The sequence below is a fragment of the Hippocampus bargibanti genome, linkage group LG10 (genome assembly GCF_051943395.1).
Source record: "Hippocampus bargibanti isolate YZ-2025 linkage group LG10, ASM5194339v1, whole genome shotgun sequence".
NCBI classification, from domain to species: Eukaryota; Metazoa; Chordata; class Actinopteri; order Syngnathiformes; family Syngnathidae; genus Hippocampus; species Hippocampus bargibanti.
Genome location: NC_142743.1, coordinates 14,606,541 through 14,623,588, shown reverse-complemented (window position 1 = coordinate 14,623,588; position 17,048 = coordinate 14,606,541). Strand labels below are relative to the sequence as shown.

The following is a 17,048-nucleotide window of genomic DNA, read 5'->3' as shown; positions in this document are numbered from 1 at the left end:
TGGAAAACAAACTCAGTTTTGTATGTTGACAAACACAATTTGCCTTTGTCTCTTCATCTCATCATTAAAATCTACAGTGTTTGTAATTCGGCTATCATGCCGTGAGATTTTGTTAAGTAAATCTACACCCATCCATAAAATAATTTTATTGATTGCAAATAAAGACGACAAAGTTTCATAAATTATAACAATAATGAGGCATCGTGAGACATTGAACTGACACAGGAAATGGAAGTTTTTCATCAGCTCGCATGAGTGGAAACATACTGTACTCTACCTTCTGAAGACAATTATAAAATGCAGTTTGTGTCTACGTCTCTACTGGGCCAGCCAGATAAGTTATGACAGCCGTTCAATAGACTTAAGGTAAAGTTTAAGACACGATGAAATAGCAGATAGTGAATGGATGGTCAGAGAGAATCAAGAATCAAGTTGAGAGGCAAGAATCTCCCAGTCTCCATTTTCAGACCTATGGTAGAGCTGTGGCTTACCCCCAGGGAAGAGACACTCAGAGTTTGGGTGCTTTAGGAGGAACTGGATAGTGGATTTGATGTGTTGGACAAAGTGCGGTGGCTCAGCCTTTGGTGATGTGGACAAGTACTGATCAGGACACACAAATTCAACGTTTAGTACATACTACATCCCGTAGGTGTCAAACTCCGATCCAGGAACCTGATAACCGTCTCGATCATTGGAATTAGGTGTGTTGAAGGAAGGAAACATTTAAACAGGTCTCAAAGGACACACCTTGAATTAAGAGCGAGAAAAAGCATAAGAGCTGTTTCTAGATCATTTACCTGTAAAATGACGGGATCGTCTTGTGACAACCAAAAGGCAATTTCCATGTTAGGAGACCACTTGCAAGGGCCGACTTTGACAAGTCCTCGACTAGAGTCATAAATGTCAACCATCTGTACAAGAATAAAAACCTGATTTAGCTCATCTTGGGAGAAAATAGTTGTTTCATTTTCTTAAACAAACACATGGAACACATGGCTTCATTATCTTCATTGTAAATTACAACTATTCAGCAGGCTCCAAACTGAAAAATATTTGTATCATATTCATTCTAGCTAAATTGTGTTATTGTGAGTCACTGAACAAAAATGTAAGTTTTATGGGGTTGTTTCTTGTGATTCGTGATGTAGTTTTGCAGCAGAAGAACCACAATTAAAACAGATGATTCTATGCTCTTAAAATTACCTTTTGGAATTGCTCAATAAAATGTCCTTCACATCAAAAGTACAGTGATACCTTGGCTTACAAACGCTTTAGCTCACGAACTTTTCGCCTTACGAACATTAAATTCGCGAGAATATAATCTTGGCTAACAAACTAGTTTTCGGCGGACAAACCAAGCCACACAGCACCACTGTGGCTGGCGGTTTTATCGGGTTATTTATTTCATAATTTTATTATGTTTTATTGGGACCTGGGAATGGATTATTCTCATTTTTAATGTTTTCTTATGGGAAATAAATGTTTGGAAGACAAACTTTTCACATTACACACACTTTCTGGGAACCAATTAAGTTCGTAAGCTGAGGTATCACTGAATATGATTTAGTAACAATGTTTTTTCCATCAATTGCATTTATTTTGAATGCCTTTGGACATCAAATTTAGCGCTGTTGAATGCAATTTAAGGCCTTCATTTTTGCAAAATCAATTTAATGACCTCATACTTTTAATGATATCTGCAAAAGGCTCCTTTATGTGTTTTATTGATGGTTTATTGATGGTTTTATTGATGGTTTATATCTTAATTGGTGTGTTGGCAGTACCTGTCCCCCTGCAAAGGTGCGTGCCGACCGCAGGTCCTCTGCTGGGCCTTTATAAGGAAAGGCAGCAGGGAACACTTTGCCTGTCTTAACGTTCACACCTTAAAAATATAATAATAAAGGAACATGAAGTAGCAGCATGCACAGCACAGCTAAATTTCTTAGGCACCATTCACATACCAACACCATAAACTGCAGGTTTATGAACAGCATTGACGACGACATCATTCATTTCTGGGAAGAAAAATATAACATAATACATGTATTAGATAAGTCAAGAATGAAGACATTTGTAAAACAAGATGTAGATTTCACATTAGGTCACCTGTGATGCAACAGGTTTGCAGATGGATATCATCTGTCAGTTGCTGGAAAGCTGCTGGAAAATAAAATGTTTTAATTCAGAATACTTCTTATTTAGCAGTGCAACTTAAGGTGAGGGAATACGGCAATACCAAGTATGTTAAGGCTGAGTTCATGGGATGTCATTGCCTCATCTTTAAATCCACCAACAAGATGCAGTTCAATTCTACTTGGAAGGATGAGGAGGTTCAGTAAATGCATTGTGAATTGTACTGCCTTTTTTGTTTGTTTCATACCTGCCCTCAACACAGCAGGTACTCAGTGATGTGACTGACTTAATAAGAAGGGGGACTTCAGCAAATGTGTTGGAACCATCACAGTGTGCAAGGCAAACAGCTCCACTTCCTGACAATGAGAAACATGATTTTAAACTTGAATGCAGGCTGAAAAGGGACACAAGTGAGCAAACTAGAAATAAATTTCACCTGTATGCCGTAACACAACCAAATGGCAGGTGGTGGCATCGTCAGACCCAATCACCGAAACCTTTTCTGGCACAGTAGATAAGACATAGGTGTTAAGACCCTCGAATTTCAGCTGCTATCATTCTGTCAGCCTCACACAACACATATAATTACAGACATTCACAGTGTTTATCCCCCTGTTCATGGAAAAAAAATAAAATCAACATTACTTTTGAGATGTGGTAAAACAGAATTATAAAAAATATAAATACAAATCACGAAACGGGTCCACACAAAAATGAAAAACCTTTTACTGCTACTCGTGTTTAAGTTTCCTTACAGGACAATTTATTTTCTATTGGTGACTTGTTTTCATCCATCTCTGGAAGAACAATCAATAGATAATGTTGCATTGTAAAACAATTTCACGAGAAAGATGTTTCCACTTACTATCTGCCGGTGTCGTTGCAGCAAACTCTCTCTGTTGGACGTAGAGGAGACACTTGGGGTCAACATCAGTGATCGGCTGAGAACGAAAGGCTTTAGCATTTTCCTGTTACATGAACAAATATTTAGAGGTAAGGCAGTCAGAATGATTTGACAAAGTAAGTACATTATACCAAGGAGCTCTAATTCACCTTGGGCCTTGGTATGATGCAGGGTACAATATAAATAATACAGAAGAAAAAGACACATTTCCCAAGTAATCTAAATCCGAGGCGGCCCGGTTGAGCATGTCAAACTCACAGTATAGGGGTCATTCACCGCTCATGCTTCCTTGTGTGAAGCTTGCATGTTCTCCCTGGGCCCACGTGAGTTTTCTCTGATTACTTTGGTTTTCTCCCATATTCCAAAATCATGCATGGCAGGCTGATTGAACACTCAAAATTGTCCTTGGGTGTGAGTGCAAATGGTTGTTCATCTCTGTGTGTCCTGCGATTAGCTAGCAACTGGTTCAAGTTGGGGCGACCCGGTAATCGAGTGGTGAGCACGCCGGCTTCGCAGTGCAGAGGTCATGAGTTCAAGACCCGGTCCGGCCTCCCTGTGTGAAGTTTGCATGTTCTCCCCGGGCTTGCATGGGTTTTCTCCGGGTCCTCCAGTTTCCTCCCACATTCCAAAAACATGCACAGCAGGCAGATTGAACACACTAAATTGTCCCTAGGTGTGAGTGTGAGCGCAGATGGTTGTTTGTCTCTATGTGCCATGCGATTGGCTGGCAACTAATTCAGGGTATCCCCCGCCGAATGCCCGAAGACTGCTGGGACAGGCTCCAGCAGCTCCCTCGAGCCTAATGAGGATAATGCGGTACGGAAGATGGGTGGGTGGATGGTTCAGGGTGTCTACCCCCACCCTCCTTTTCCCCTGCCCAAGGACAGATGGGATCCGTTCCAGCAACCCCACGACCATTGTAAGGATTAATGTAATCGGAAAATGAATGACATGATTCAGCACACACCCCCCCATCGATATATGATCTCAGATCATCTCAGCCACATTTCAAACACTTTAGTTATTGCACAAAATACTGTATGTCAGTGATCATCGGTCTAATCACGACAAATGCAAATATCTTAAAATCTTGCTGGGATAAAATAAATCAAATTATACACCACTACGGTCAGCGTCTACCAAAAAAAGCACAGGTTATTGTTGCTTGGTGCTGACAGCTATTTTAGCCAAACTGTGGAGACCAACCTGTAAATGTGGATATTTGTCGAATAGTTCTTTGGTCGAAGTTATACACTCTATGAGTATGTTTTGAATGAGCAAAGGCATGTCCCTAAAATCAACTGATTAACATACTGGTGGTTTAATAACCAGCTACTAACATCTCTAGATGCCTGAAATAACTATCGGGACCGATAACTTCCCTTTTCATCCCGGAAAAAAAACTCTTCTTCTACGCAGAAATTAATGTCTGAGAGTGACATTCTACAGCGACACCCTCACCTTGTGAAACGAATCAAATTATATTCTGTATTATTGATACGTACAGTTTTTTACGCAACAGTTCATCAAACTCAGGAGATACGCTGTATGACCAGTTGACATTACGCCCCAGAAGAGGGCGGGGCTGAATTGCGTCTCGATAAATTGCGTTTACCCTGTGTTACGTGACGCGTCAAAACTCAGACTATTTTTAATCGTAATTTTGGTCACAAAGTGTATTATTTGTATGCCAAATTAGTCTCACGTGTTTACTGATCGATAAGAGTGCCGCTGTGCTAAATTACGGCATAAAAAGAATTGTCGAAAAGTCGAACGAACCGAAGTTCCACGCACTGTTGTTTTTGTAACGATGAGGCGGGGTTCTTCATATGACTACAGAGACAGGGATCGTGGACGAGACAGGTAATTTATCTTAAAATATTATGTGATAGATGTTTTATAATGACAATTGCAGTTCAGGAACTTGGAATTGAGCACGATGTTACGTCGACCTATCAAGTTTAGTCCAATAAACACAGTTACCAGACGTGCATTCTTCGGTGTTATTATTTTTGTGGGGAGGGGGCAGCGTCTCGTTCGATACGTAGATCGTTGAGCGTTCAAATTAAACCAAGTTTAATATTATACTGTACATTATCGAAAATACACACACGCCATTTAATTTATGCAAAACGTATTCGTATGGGAACTATTTCTTACTATTTTAGGCACAGAATAACCTGCAGTAATAATCATTTTTTTCAGGACATTTTCACGTCATTTTTCCTCTTATAGCCATTATAGCCTCTGCTAAACGCACTCATGCTTGAAAAGTGGAAACTCTTCTTATTTTCGCAAGTACAGTACAGTACAGTACTGTATGGTATTTACATGTCGAGATTATTGACTACTGCTATCTGTTGGCGTAAAACGCAATTTTAACATCAAATTAAAAATAACTGCGTACCAGATTTTGGATTAAAACATTACTGGTGTAATTATTGCTTTCCCCTATAGTCCTAATATTATTTTGTAGAATCAAATCCAGAAAATTAGGCTTTTAGAATTTTTGTTAAAAGTAAATCACCTAAAACTATGTAACGTTGTCACTGCATGCTGGATGACTGATTCTGCAGCCCTACTTGTGTGTAACCTCATAGGCCTCGTTCTGGACCAATTGGGGGCCGCAATTTTGGCCCACCGCCCATGAAGACTGGGAATCTCGGCGACCGTCTTCGCAAGAAGAAGTGGAATCTGGATGAGCTGCCGAAATTTGAGAAGAACTTCTACACTGAGCACCCAGAAGTCCAACGCTTGACTCGGGTACATAACTTTTGGTTGGAAACTCAGTCTTAGTACCATACTACTCAATTTAAAACACAAGGTTTAACCAAAGTGATGTTTAAGGATAGAACAAACAAATAACACACACAAATCAAAGTTGGTGTCACATGAACAGTCACTATTGTGTCATTCACATCCTGTTTTTACACCACTAGTATGAAATTGAAGAGTTTCGTAGCAAGAAAGAGATCACCATCAAAGGCTCTCAATGTCCGAAACCTGTGATCACTTTTCAACAGGCACAGTTTCCACGTGAGTTCACCAGCTGTAAACTATGTATTACATAATCAAAACCTTTCAGGTGTGTTGCTTAAAAACCAAAAGAGTTGGTCAGTGACACTGCTATCTTATTTTTTTTCCTCCTCCATCCTTTAGAATATGTGATGGATGTGCTCATGCAGCAGAACTTCACGGAGCCCACACCGATTCAGGCCCAGGGCTTCCCTCTGGCTCTCAGTGGCCAGGACATGGTTGGGATAGCGCAGACTGGCTCTGGAAAGACTCTAGCTGTAAGAATGCCAGCTACTATTGTTTTTGTTTCCTAATTAATTCATAATGCTAATCAGAAATATAAATTAATCAACAATAATGTTGTCCATTTCATGTTATTTCTGAAACACTCCCAGACAACAGTTGAATTTCAACTTGATTTCATGCTTGATTTCCTGTCGTTCCTCACACTGCACTTGTCTCTCTTTTCTCTAGTATCTTCTTCCATCAATTGTGCACATTAATCATCAACCCTATCTTGAGAGAGGAGATGGTCCTATTGTAAGTTTGTGTGCTTTGTGTGTTGCTTTTTTTGATCAAATGAATACAGTGGACCCCCCCCCCCTCCGAATTAAACATAATCCACCATAAAATGCCGTTTCTCAACCTGAATGTCATTTTCATATGAAATATGGGAAATGGATAAGGGAAATACTGACAAATCCATCTAATTTCTACTGTCACTGTAATCCTATTCAGGATTGCACATGAGCTAGAACCTTTCCCCTCTGATATTTTGGCAAGGACATAATAGTATAACCAAATGATAATGAAATAAAAATCTAAAATCGGAAATTGCTAAAATGCTTGTAGCTGTTAATATTGGCAAAGTGTATTTGAGGAATCCTTTGAGGATCCATTTTTACTTACAAAACCTATGAGTGAATATTGTCACCCGTTTTACAATCCTGTTAAAGTTTTACCATCTGTGATGCAAAATGAGGGCTCATTGAGTTGAAAGCATTGTTTCGATCTGACAAGTATTTTCACTGTCACACTTGAAGTTGGCTCTGATTTCATTACCCATCTAATTATCTGATTACCAGACAAGATGCCACATTACTGTCGAAGTACGCACACAATAATTCACTTCCCTGGCTTGTGTAATAGGCCAAGGCACTTTAATACATTCTATTATGACTGTGATGTGGCGAATTTGTAGAGTGTCTTGAAGACACCCAGATTTTAATTCCCTTGTGTTCTTTGCCTCATTACCATTGAAAGGGTCAACATACACAAGCCCAAAACATATTTCAAAAAGCACATAACCAACATACCGTTACTATGGAGCAGTGTCATTTGGAGATGTTCCATTTCAACACGGTTTGACTTTTGAGGGATCCATTGTGCTTGTTTTTGTTGTCGGGCCGTTTCTAACCGAGTCTCTACCCTAAAATAGTGTTTGGTCCTTGCCCCGACCAGAGAGCTTGCCCAACAGGTTCAGCAAGTGGCTTCTGTGTATGGCAAGTCTTCCAGAATCAAAAGCACCTGCGTCTATGGTGGAGCACCCAAAGGACCGCAGATTCGAGAGCTGGAGAGGGGTGAGTATGCTGTGAGAGAGAGACAATGGCCGTGTGATGCAAGAAGTTTGTAAATTAACCTTTTAATGTAGTTGATGATTGGCAACTTTGGAAAAATGCATCTTTATTTCTATAGCACTTTCACAACAGCCGCAGTGTCATAAAGCACTCTACAGAACATTTAACTAGAAATAATATAACAAAACGCGTCACATAAAGCATTGACAATAACACAATCGTAACACTAGAACAATACCAATAAGTTCAGCTCATTCACAACAGAGGTACTGTAAGATCGGGCCCAAAAAGTAAAAGTAAAGTGTAAAGTGTCCTTGAGAGCTTTGAAAGGCGCTTAAAATGTAATGTATTATTATTATTATGATGATGATGATTATTATTATTATTATTATTATTATTATTTTTATTATTATTATTACAAAACCCGACCACAACCAATTTACTTGATTTGCAGGCCCAAGCCCGAAACAAACCCGAACTCTCACATCATTTGTGAGGACTCGGGTGGATTTATAATAACAAATGAAAACCTTTGTCACGAAATCGAAGCTAAACAAGACTGTATAAAAATTGACATCTTTTATATTTCTGTGGAGGTTACATTTAAGAGTTGACGGAAAAATTAAGGTCCTTTATTTTGACGGATTGTGCCGAAACCGCAGCGGCAACAGTACGTCCTTAAGCGCGGCACTTTTACAGAGAGAAAGGCCAGAACACCAAAATACAATAAAACCTACATGAATAAATTAGAAAAATAAACAATGAATAACATTAGTTTAGTATCCACACATCGCTTTAGTGTACATTTTTGTAAACAAACAAAAAAATCAATAAAAAAAGAAGCCGAGCCCGACCCGAACGCAATGATTAACATTTTGAGCCTGACCCGATCCGAAAATCGGGCCGGGCTAGGGCTTAATATCTTGCCTCTAATTCACTACCTTTTTTTCTTGATGATCTATATGTTTAATGACATGCTTTTTTTTCATCTCACGTGTGTCATAATTGCAAGTTGGTGAAGGAGCTGCTGGACCCCCCAAAAAAGCAAGCAGGAGGGTGGAGCAGGATGTATTTGACAAATTGTATAAAATAAACTCGGCAGGAACAAAATCTCAAACAACAAAGTCATCAGAACAGATGGGTCTAAAATATCACAAAACCATGAGTAAAACATGACAAGATGAAACAAACCTTACAAGGTGAAACAAACAATGACCTGACACTAAATGGTCATGCCAGGAGTCCTTTTAACTGCCACTGATTAAAGCGACCAACACTTGTGCAGCTGCAGCCGCTAGTTGGTTGCAAACCGACAGCGTGGAGTCTGTCGTTTCATTGCTTCTAGTTTTTGTTTGTGTTCTTTTAGGTGTTGAGATCTGCATTGCCACGCCTGGTCGCCTGATTGACTTCTTAGAGTCAGGGAAGACTAACCTGTGTCGCTGTACCTACCTTGTGCTTGATGAAGCTGATCGTATGCTCGACATGGGATTTGAACCACAGATCCGCAAGATAGTTGAACAAATTAGGGTAGGAGAAAGGCTGCTGTAATGGCTGCATTTTATTTGATTAACTTACAAGTCTCACTCATCTTTCATATTCCTCTGTTGTACAACCAAGCCTGACAGACAAACACTTATGTGGAGTGCAACTTGGCCCAAAGATGTCCGTCAACTTGCTGAAGACTTTTTGAGGGACTACATCCAGATTAACGTTGGAGCCCTTGAGCTCAGTGCCAACCATAACATACTGCAAATTGTTGATGTCTGCATGGACAGTGAAAAGGACCACAAGTAAGGAAGTAGGAAAAATCTCGGGCTATGCCACAGCATTGACCTTTTCACCTTTCTTTTAAGGCCATTCACGATTGTATCCATCAGGGAGGAGAGTTTTCTGCCGATCGGCGGATTTCCGACTTTTTCAGACCAAATAACCAGATAAAACTAAATATGTATTGTCGCTTTTTCACTGTTAATTTCCTGTTTCGGCTTACGTTGGCGCAACGCGCCATTTTGATTTGATGATCTTGATTTAGGTGCCGTTGATGTCGAAACAGGTAAATGCCCCCTTTTGAATAAGCGGACGAGTAAAAAAAAAAAAATCAAGTTGATTCGCCTTTGTGGAGAGTACAGGGTCTAATTTGATAGATTCTAATTTGCAATGAAACAATACCATCGAGTGTATATATATATATATATATATATATATATATATATATATATATATATATATATATATATATATATATATATATATATATATATATATATATATATATATATATATATATATATATATATACGCGCGCGCACACACACACACACACACACACACACACACACACACACACACACACACCGGCGACCTCTGCACTGTGAAGCCCGTGTGCTAACCACTCGACTACCGGGCCAGTAGTATATATATACTAGCATATGTGCGTGTGCACCCCCCATCTTTTTATCATTTTTCATTCTCATCCCTGATCCATTACCTCATTGAGTCAAGTTTTTAGGGTTGGACTTTTCAACATCTTTTCTGCCATAGTGCAAAAACACTACACTTTTTCCCCAAAAAAATCCTAATGTCGGTAGTAAAGTGAATGCAACAGGTTTGCCTTGTTAGACTGAGGAAAAAACATCAATTGAAAAATGTTCAACTGCTAGGAAGAAGCATTACGATTTATGCAACTCAGAAGAATTTGGGACATTTTCTTACCAAACAAAGAAGCCCTTATAAAAATGTATGATGCAAATCTTTTACTGATTAGTCTGCTGCCCATGTTGCACGACATCTGATCAGTCGGAGAAAATAGATGGATGGATAATATAGCTTCTTTCCCTACATGTGTGTACTGTAGACTTCTGCAGCTTATGGAGGAGATTATGGCAGAAAAGGAGAACAAAACCATCATCTTTATGGAGACCAAGAAACGGTGTGATGAACTGACGAGACGGATGCGGAGGGATGGGTGAGCGATATTATTGCTCTTTTGACAACTTGGCATGGTGAGGTCGGAACGTAGAGTTCCCACAAAGCACTGATTTCATGCATTTGAAAATAATACCATGTGGCGTGGTAGACTGGTGGTAGAAGTCGAGGTTTGATTCTGGTTCCAGCCTTCCTGTGTGGAACTTGCATGTCATCCCTGTCCATGTCCCGGTAGATTTCCTCTGGGTTGCAAATTAGGGTGCTTTGCTGTGGCTGTCCAACTTCATGCGTTTTATTTTTATTTGACAAATACAGTAATTGCTCTACATATTTTTGAAGTCTTGGTGATCTAAGGCATAAAAAAAGAATATTTATTTTATGAGAAAGCCACACAGTAAAATTAAGTAAACCAGTAGGAACCCTGCAAATCTATCATGCTTCGTGACTGTACTCGGTGTCTGAAACTCATGACAAAAAGTTACCGGACACCAGGGCAGACGACTCTGAAAAGTTGCCTGCTCAGCCATAAAGTTGCCTGCCCCATTTTTCACAACTCTCATCACAATAAGACGACTTATTGCAAAAAAAAACATTATTGCAAAGTATTAAGGATTGATAATCAGAATATATAACAGAACAACACTTGTTGAAATTAAGTAATTGATGTACCAACAAAAATGCTCCCTTGCTTAATTTATCGTAAATATTCCTTGGTGATGATTTTACGGCAGTTGTCGTTTGTCCATATACTGTTCGGCATGTTGCACAATGCAATGTTTGCGTTGCGTCGTGTGCTACAAGCCACGAGGCTTTCAATGTACGTTTACGTTTTGTAGCGTCATAAATTTTGTGAGCTTCTTTTGAATCTTTCTTCTGGGGCTGAGGTTTTGGCTTGATTCCTAACCACGTATCCATTTTTCTTGTGTTCTCTGTGTTTACTTTGGAAAATGATATGCAAATGCACCCGGAAGCACAAAGTTATTTGATGTGGCTTCTGATTGGCTGCCGAGTATGCAAATTGCCAAACAAACCGAAATTCCGAAATTTCAAAAAAAAAAAATAAAAAAAAATAAAATACTAAATCAAAGCAAATAAAGCAAAGTTTGATTTGAAAAAAAAATCTTTTTTTTTTTCTTTGAAAAAGTTGTCGGCCACCTGGGCGCAGACGTTCTGTATGCCCGACGTAAAAGTTGCACGCCCTGCACGTTATTTCAGACACTGCTGTACTGATGCTATTTTCTCCACTAGGTGGCCAGCCATGTGTATCCACGGAGACAAGAGCCAGCCAGAAAGAGACTGGGTGCTCGCAGGTTGAACAAACACATCATCTGCTATTATTAGAGCTTTTCTGGCCGTTGATGGTGAGTTGGCTCACAAATGGGTTCTCAATTTTGGCAGAATTCCGAAGTGGGAAAGCTCCCATCTTGATTGCCACAGATGTTGCCTCTCGCGGTTTGGGTACGTCTTCTCACATTTGCAAATCATTTCTTGCTTCTATTGTAATCTTAGAATTGACTTGAATTCACCTGCATGTGAGGCTGTTAGACAAATTCATTATCTAAGGTCCCTCCCCAGTCACCCGCCCACCCATTTCCCTCACCCGACTCAACCCCCATGCGTGTGATCTTTAGGTAAATAAGCAGTGGAAGAGAGTGGCAGCTCGAACAAGAGTTATAGTATTGGATCGCTGTTGATCAGTGTCTCAACTCTATGAATTTCTCTCCCATTAAAAAAATTGCATTGTTTTCTTTTTATGTCGATGGCTTTCTCTTGATTGAAGAATGAGATTGATAGGCATCACAAGGAGGTACGCCACCTGTTAGAGCCTGACATCTTAAGTAAGGGCTGTCCAGTTTCTATTATGGAGATTGCTGGCTTTCTGGTCCACTGGTCTTTCTTGATGCTATAGCTACAAAGCATCCTTTAAGCGGGGCTCTTTGGTGCGCAGCCTGAACGCAATGGAGTGTCTGTGTTGGGCAGACACGCCACAACGCTAAATATGACTCACTTATACATACTGTATGCATGCAGTGTCCAGGGCAGGTACTGCATGTAGAAATGTGAAATGACAAACGGGAAGAAAATGATCCGGTGATCTTTGTTGACATAACATGTGTGAGAAGGGGGAATAAGTGAAAGGTTTCTGACTTGCGAAAACTCCCATTATATTGTTCTTCCTTTTTGTCCCCTCTTCTCCTCTTAGGATTTGGCAGCATGTGGCGGCTATAACAGTCTGTGCCGCTGCTGTCGCTGCACGCTCATTCCCGTTAAAAAGTAAATGTTTGTCTAGTTTTGTGGGGTTAAAGCCCCCTTTACTCCCGTCGGTAACCTAGAGCCCCTTCCCCTGCCCAATACTGTCAGTGTGTGAATCCAACGAGCCTGTCATTGGAGCTGCCGGAGGGGCCTGTTTGTCTGCTGTGCGACCCGTCCCCCAAAAAAAGCAGACAGACAGCTGAGCGTTTAGATGGGCTCGTCTGGATCCAGTCCTGGGGCCGCGAGGAGGGTCCTGCAATGTGGCAAGAGAGCAACAGAACCTGCGTTAGTGTTGCTTGGGGTTGAGCGGTTCTGCTCCTGTCTGACGTTGCTGGTGTGTGCAGAAGGTGAGGGAAGAATCCGGTCTCCCTCACCCTCAGCCCCTCCCTCCGAACCAGGACTGATCACCACACAAAGGGGGTAAGTACTGCACCGGCCCTTTCTCTTAACCCCACCGTGAGCTACACAAAGCTACCTCCATCTGCCTTCTGTAGTCTTTGAATTCATACCTTAACTTAAAGTTTAGTTGTTGTTTGTCTGATAAAATGGTCTCTCGGTTATAATGGACTGGGAGACTTCCTGATTAGATTCAGCAATGCGGTCAGAGCCCCACGTACTCTCTAATGAGAAACAGACAATTTGTGTTCACATAGATTGGCCAGTGAAGATCATTCTGCTGAAACATGCTGGGAAGTTAGTGTCATGTAGGTGAAAATCAAAGTTGAACATAGTCTGAGTGTTTCACATCAAAGAAACAGCATGTGATTGTTGTTTTATTGCACTTGGGGATCCCCCTACTGTTGTGTATTCAAAATACAGTATTTACGTTGTTACGGCTCCTATGGTCAACCCAGAAATGAACATTGACCATGTATTCATTTGTCAAGTTAGAAAGCTAAAGAAACTTCATTTACGGTGACATGAAAAAGTATTTCCTCCCTTCCAAAATTGTGGTTGTTTTTATTTTGCCCCAAAAAAATATTTGAAAACAACCTAAATAAACAAAATAACGTTTTGAAATGGTTACTTTGATTTATTTAGGGAATAAAATATTCAAAGGTTCCTAGCCCAATGTGAAAGAAGACTTGGACCCCTCTGGCTCTCACTGGTTTCATCATGAATTTACAGTGCCTTATCACATTTTCGGTTCATTTTCACGGACTGTATTTAATCCTGATTACCTCGAGACAGACCTAATAATGAAATCATTGAAATAGAACTTGACTGTCAATGTGAAGTTGTCCAAAAGGTCACAAGGCTGCAACTAAATTCAACAAAATCAGACCGTTGCTGCTGCGGGTGGCCCAACCAGTTATTAGATTTGGCATCTGGCCATTTGGGTTTGGATTTTCCCCCCTCCCTTAAATTATTCACTGACATTGACTACTACAGAACCAACGGTTCATTTTTACCCTTAATATTTACCCTTAATTTAATCATAAAAAAACCTTCAGTTATAAACTGCATTTTGGGTTTACGTGTGTTGTCTTTGAGTAACAGTCTGTGATATACCCAAAACAATCTGCACATGATGCACAGTATAAAGTGTTAGTATTTCTTAAAAAAAAATAGGCACATAACAGTAACATTCTGCTTAGTAATCCATTTCTCATTATAACCGTACTTAGTGATTTGACAGTTGTTTTTATTTTAAAATCTTTACATTATCGTATCCCAATGGGGGTAGGTGCAGCATTAAGAGCACTGCCTCTCCTTCACAAGTAAAGATGAAGATACTTATTTGAAGATTATCGTCGAAAAACAAAACAAGAAAGAACATACACATTTGCTTCTGGACACCGATTGTGGGCTAAGAAGCAGGTGTTTTGTGTATGCATGTTGTCAAACGTTTTCTCAACACCACCACCGTATATTCAGTCCCAGAAATATTTGTGAAATTGCCATGAGGATATAATCTGGATACAGCATGCTACATCAATGAATGATTTTAAATCACTCTATTAAGGGTGTCATGAGTGACAGTAACATCTGTCTTGTTTTGCAAGAGGTGAGTTCAACAACAATCATCTAAATCTGATGCAAAATATCCATAAATGTGTAATCTTCATCATCTTTTGAATGCAGAAAGAATATTCTGATCTCTGCCAATTTCTAAATCATTTTTCTTATTTAAAAGATGTTGAAGATATCAAGTTCGTCATCAACTTTGACTATCCGAACTCCTCTGAAGATTACGTCCACCGTATTGGACGGACAGCCCGCAGTACCAACAAGGGCACTGCCTACACTTTCTTCACACCTGGTAATGCACGGCAGGCCCGCGACCTTGTCCGAGTTCTGCAGGAGGCAAATCAGGCCATCAACCCTAAACTGCTTCAGATGATGGATTCGGGCCATGAAAGAGGAAGTGGTAAAGAGAAATATTTTCGTTTGGAATAAGATTTGTGAAGCACTGTTGTCCAAAGTGTACATATATTAATGTAGTAAATAAAGTAGTAAACTGACAACTCTCCAACAAAATGTCAAGAAAGTGCAATCATACAGTAGCATCTAAAGTTTTTGCCATCTTCCTGATTTTTATGTTATTTGCATATTCAAAAGATTTCTGTTCATCACACCAATTTTAATGTTACACATATTACACAAGTAAATAAAAAAGGCGGTTTCAAAATACCATTTCAGTTCATTAAGACACAAAAAAAAAAATCTTCAAATGCTTTGCTGTCCATGGCACATAAACCGATATTCCTCACAATTCTGAGGTTAGGGGTTTGAATCTGTACTCTCATCTTCCACCGTGGTTTTTGCATGACCCGGTTTTTGGTCACAGGTAGCAGAATGCGTTACCGCGGCAGCAGCTCCAACAATCCCAATACGATGTACCAGGATGAGTGTCAACGCCGCATGCGTCCTGGGGAAGCAAGCAGCAGCAGAGACAGCCGCCCTGGATACGACCGCAATGATGACACCCCCTCATCCTACAACGACCGGAATAGAGATCGGAGCAGGAATGGCCACAGTTCTGATCAGTACCAGTCCCACAGTGGCACCCACACCTCCAACCCTAGTGGAGACCCGTCTGCTACCAGTGGAGGGATGGATCACTCGAGTCATCTTCAGGGTCAGTTTCCCCGGGCTCTTCCTCCATCTGTGCTGCCAGTTGGCCCACATCCTCTCATGTCTCAGCAGTATGTGCCACCACAGCCCCCATTAATGGGCTTTGTGGAGCAACCGCCTTACCAATTTAACGCCCCTCCTTCTGGCCCTTCTCCCCATTAATAGTCATAGCCATCCATCCATTTTCTAAAATATATGTTCAGGGTCACAGGTGACAAAATGAGTACACCCTGGACTGGTTTTCAGCCAATCGCATTAGTAGTAAAATGATTGGTACTATTTGTTTCAAGTTTGTATTAAGCTCCTCTGAGACCTCAGTGAAATCTAAAAAAAACATACGCCACTCTGTACTGTTTGTACCACTTTTGTTCGGTAAACAAGCAATAACGCTTCTAATAGAGTCACTGCTGGAATTGGCGTCGTCCTGTGATTTTTCAGTTCTGGTTCAACATGGTTCTGTTATCAATGAACTCATTGTTATATTGACCCCAAAGCTCTGGGCAAATATTCCCCTATTTTTTTCTGAAGTGAAGTGTTAATTCCTTTCAGTATTTGGTACCATTTTAACTTTAGGTCAGTTCTGTAGCTCCCCAATTTTCTTAATCTCGACAAAAATGTCAAGGGCTATGAGAGATTTTTCTACATTGCTGAGTGAGGTTTATATATCCAACACCTTGCTAGATTTAAAAGGTCTTAAAAGCACATGAATATAGGGTGCTGGGATGGTAACCATGTTATGTATGCCATGAATTAAAAACTTCATGCACACGCATGAGGGTTGGAGTCTATTAAGCTTTATTTAGTCATGGTGGAGGTACAGTTGGAGTTCAAATGAATTTGGCTCAGTACGCTTAAAAAGGAAAAATACGTCAAAGGTTAGGGATTATCTCTGTTCTCGTTATATTTTCTGTTGAAAAATGTCAGATTTCCAAGCACTTCTTGTTGTATGGGGTTTTTCAAGTTGTGTCCAGTTGAAAACCGCCCTGCCGCACATCCCCTCAAAATATTTTGGTCAGTATAGATGTTGAGCCGTTGTCCCCAACCACAGGGCTGTGGCCCAGAGAGATCTTACGAAGATTACATTGTCTGTCACGTCTTACCAAAGTTCATACACTACGTATTCAGAGCATTTACTCCATGTTATTTTTATAGCTACTTTTATG

General features: G+C 40.2%; 2 protein-coding genes across 4 annotated transcripts; one reads left to right on the top strand and one right to left on the bottom strand.

Annotated features, from left to right (window-relative positions):
• Window positions 1-131: 131 nt before the first annotated feature.
• ntan1 (N-terminal asparagine amidase) lies at window positions 132-4,413 on the bottom strand. 3 transcript variants are annotated; one of them, XM_089005382.1, is made up of 10 exons: window positions 4,244-4,413; window positions 2,999-3,101; window positions 2,570-2,635; window positions 2,381-2,489; window positions 2,237-2,310; window positions 2,107-2,160; window positions 1,962-2,015; window positions 1,785-1,882; window positions 798-911; window positions 132-600 (listed from the first exon to the last, which is right to left on the bottom strand). In XM_089005382.1, the coding sequence occupies exons 1-10, from the start codon at window positions 4,322-4,324 to the stop codon at window positions 421-423; spliced, it is 933 nt and encodes a 310-aa protein (XP_088861508.1). In that variant the 5' UTR covers window positions 4,325-4,413; the 3' UTR covers window positions 132-420. The 3 variants fall into 3 exon arrangements, with proteins under 3 accessions (XP_088861508.1, XP_088861509.1, XP_088861510.1); XM_089005383.1 differs by having other exon boundaries at window positions 2,107-2,157; XM_089005384.1 differs by having other exon boundaries at window positions 2,999-3,029.
• Window positions 4,414-4,615: 202 nt separating this feature from the next.
• On the top strand, window positions 4,616-16,223 carry LOC148892580 (putative ATP-dependent RNA helicase DDX17). The gene is made up of 13 exons (XM_089007179.1): window positions 4,616-4,900; window positions 5,638-5,800; window positions 5,977-6,073; window positions 6,197-6,330; window positions 6,527-6,592; window positions 7,491-7,632; window positions 8,996-9,156; window positions 9,247-9,419; window positions 10,484-10,594; window positions 11,803-11,864; window positions 11,953-12,012; window positions 14,945-15,178; window positions 15,599-16,223. The coding sequence occupies exons 1-13, from the start codon at window positions 4,848-4,850 to the stop codon at window positions 16,045-16,047; spliced, it is 1,905 nt and encodes a 634-aa protein (XP_088863305.1). The 5' UTR covers window positions 4,616-4,847; the 3' UTR covers window positions 16,048-16,223.
• The last annotated feature ends 825 nt before the right edge of the window (window positions 16,224-17,048 follow it).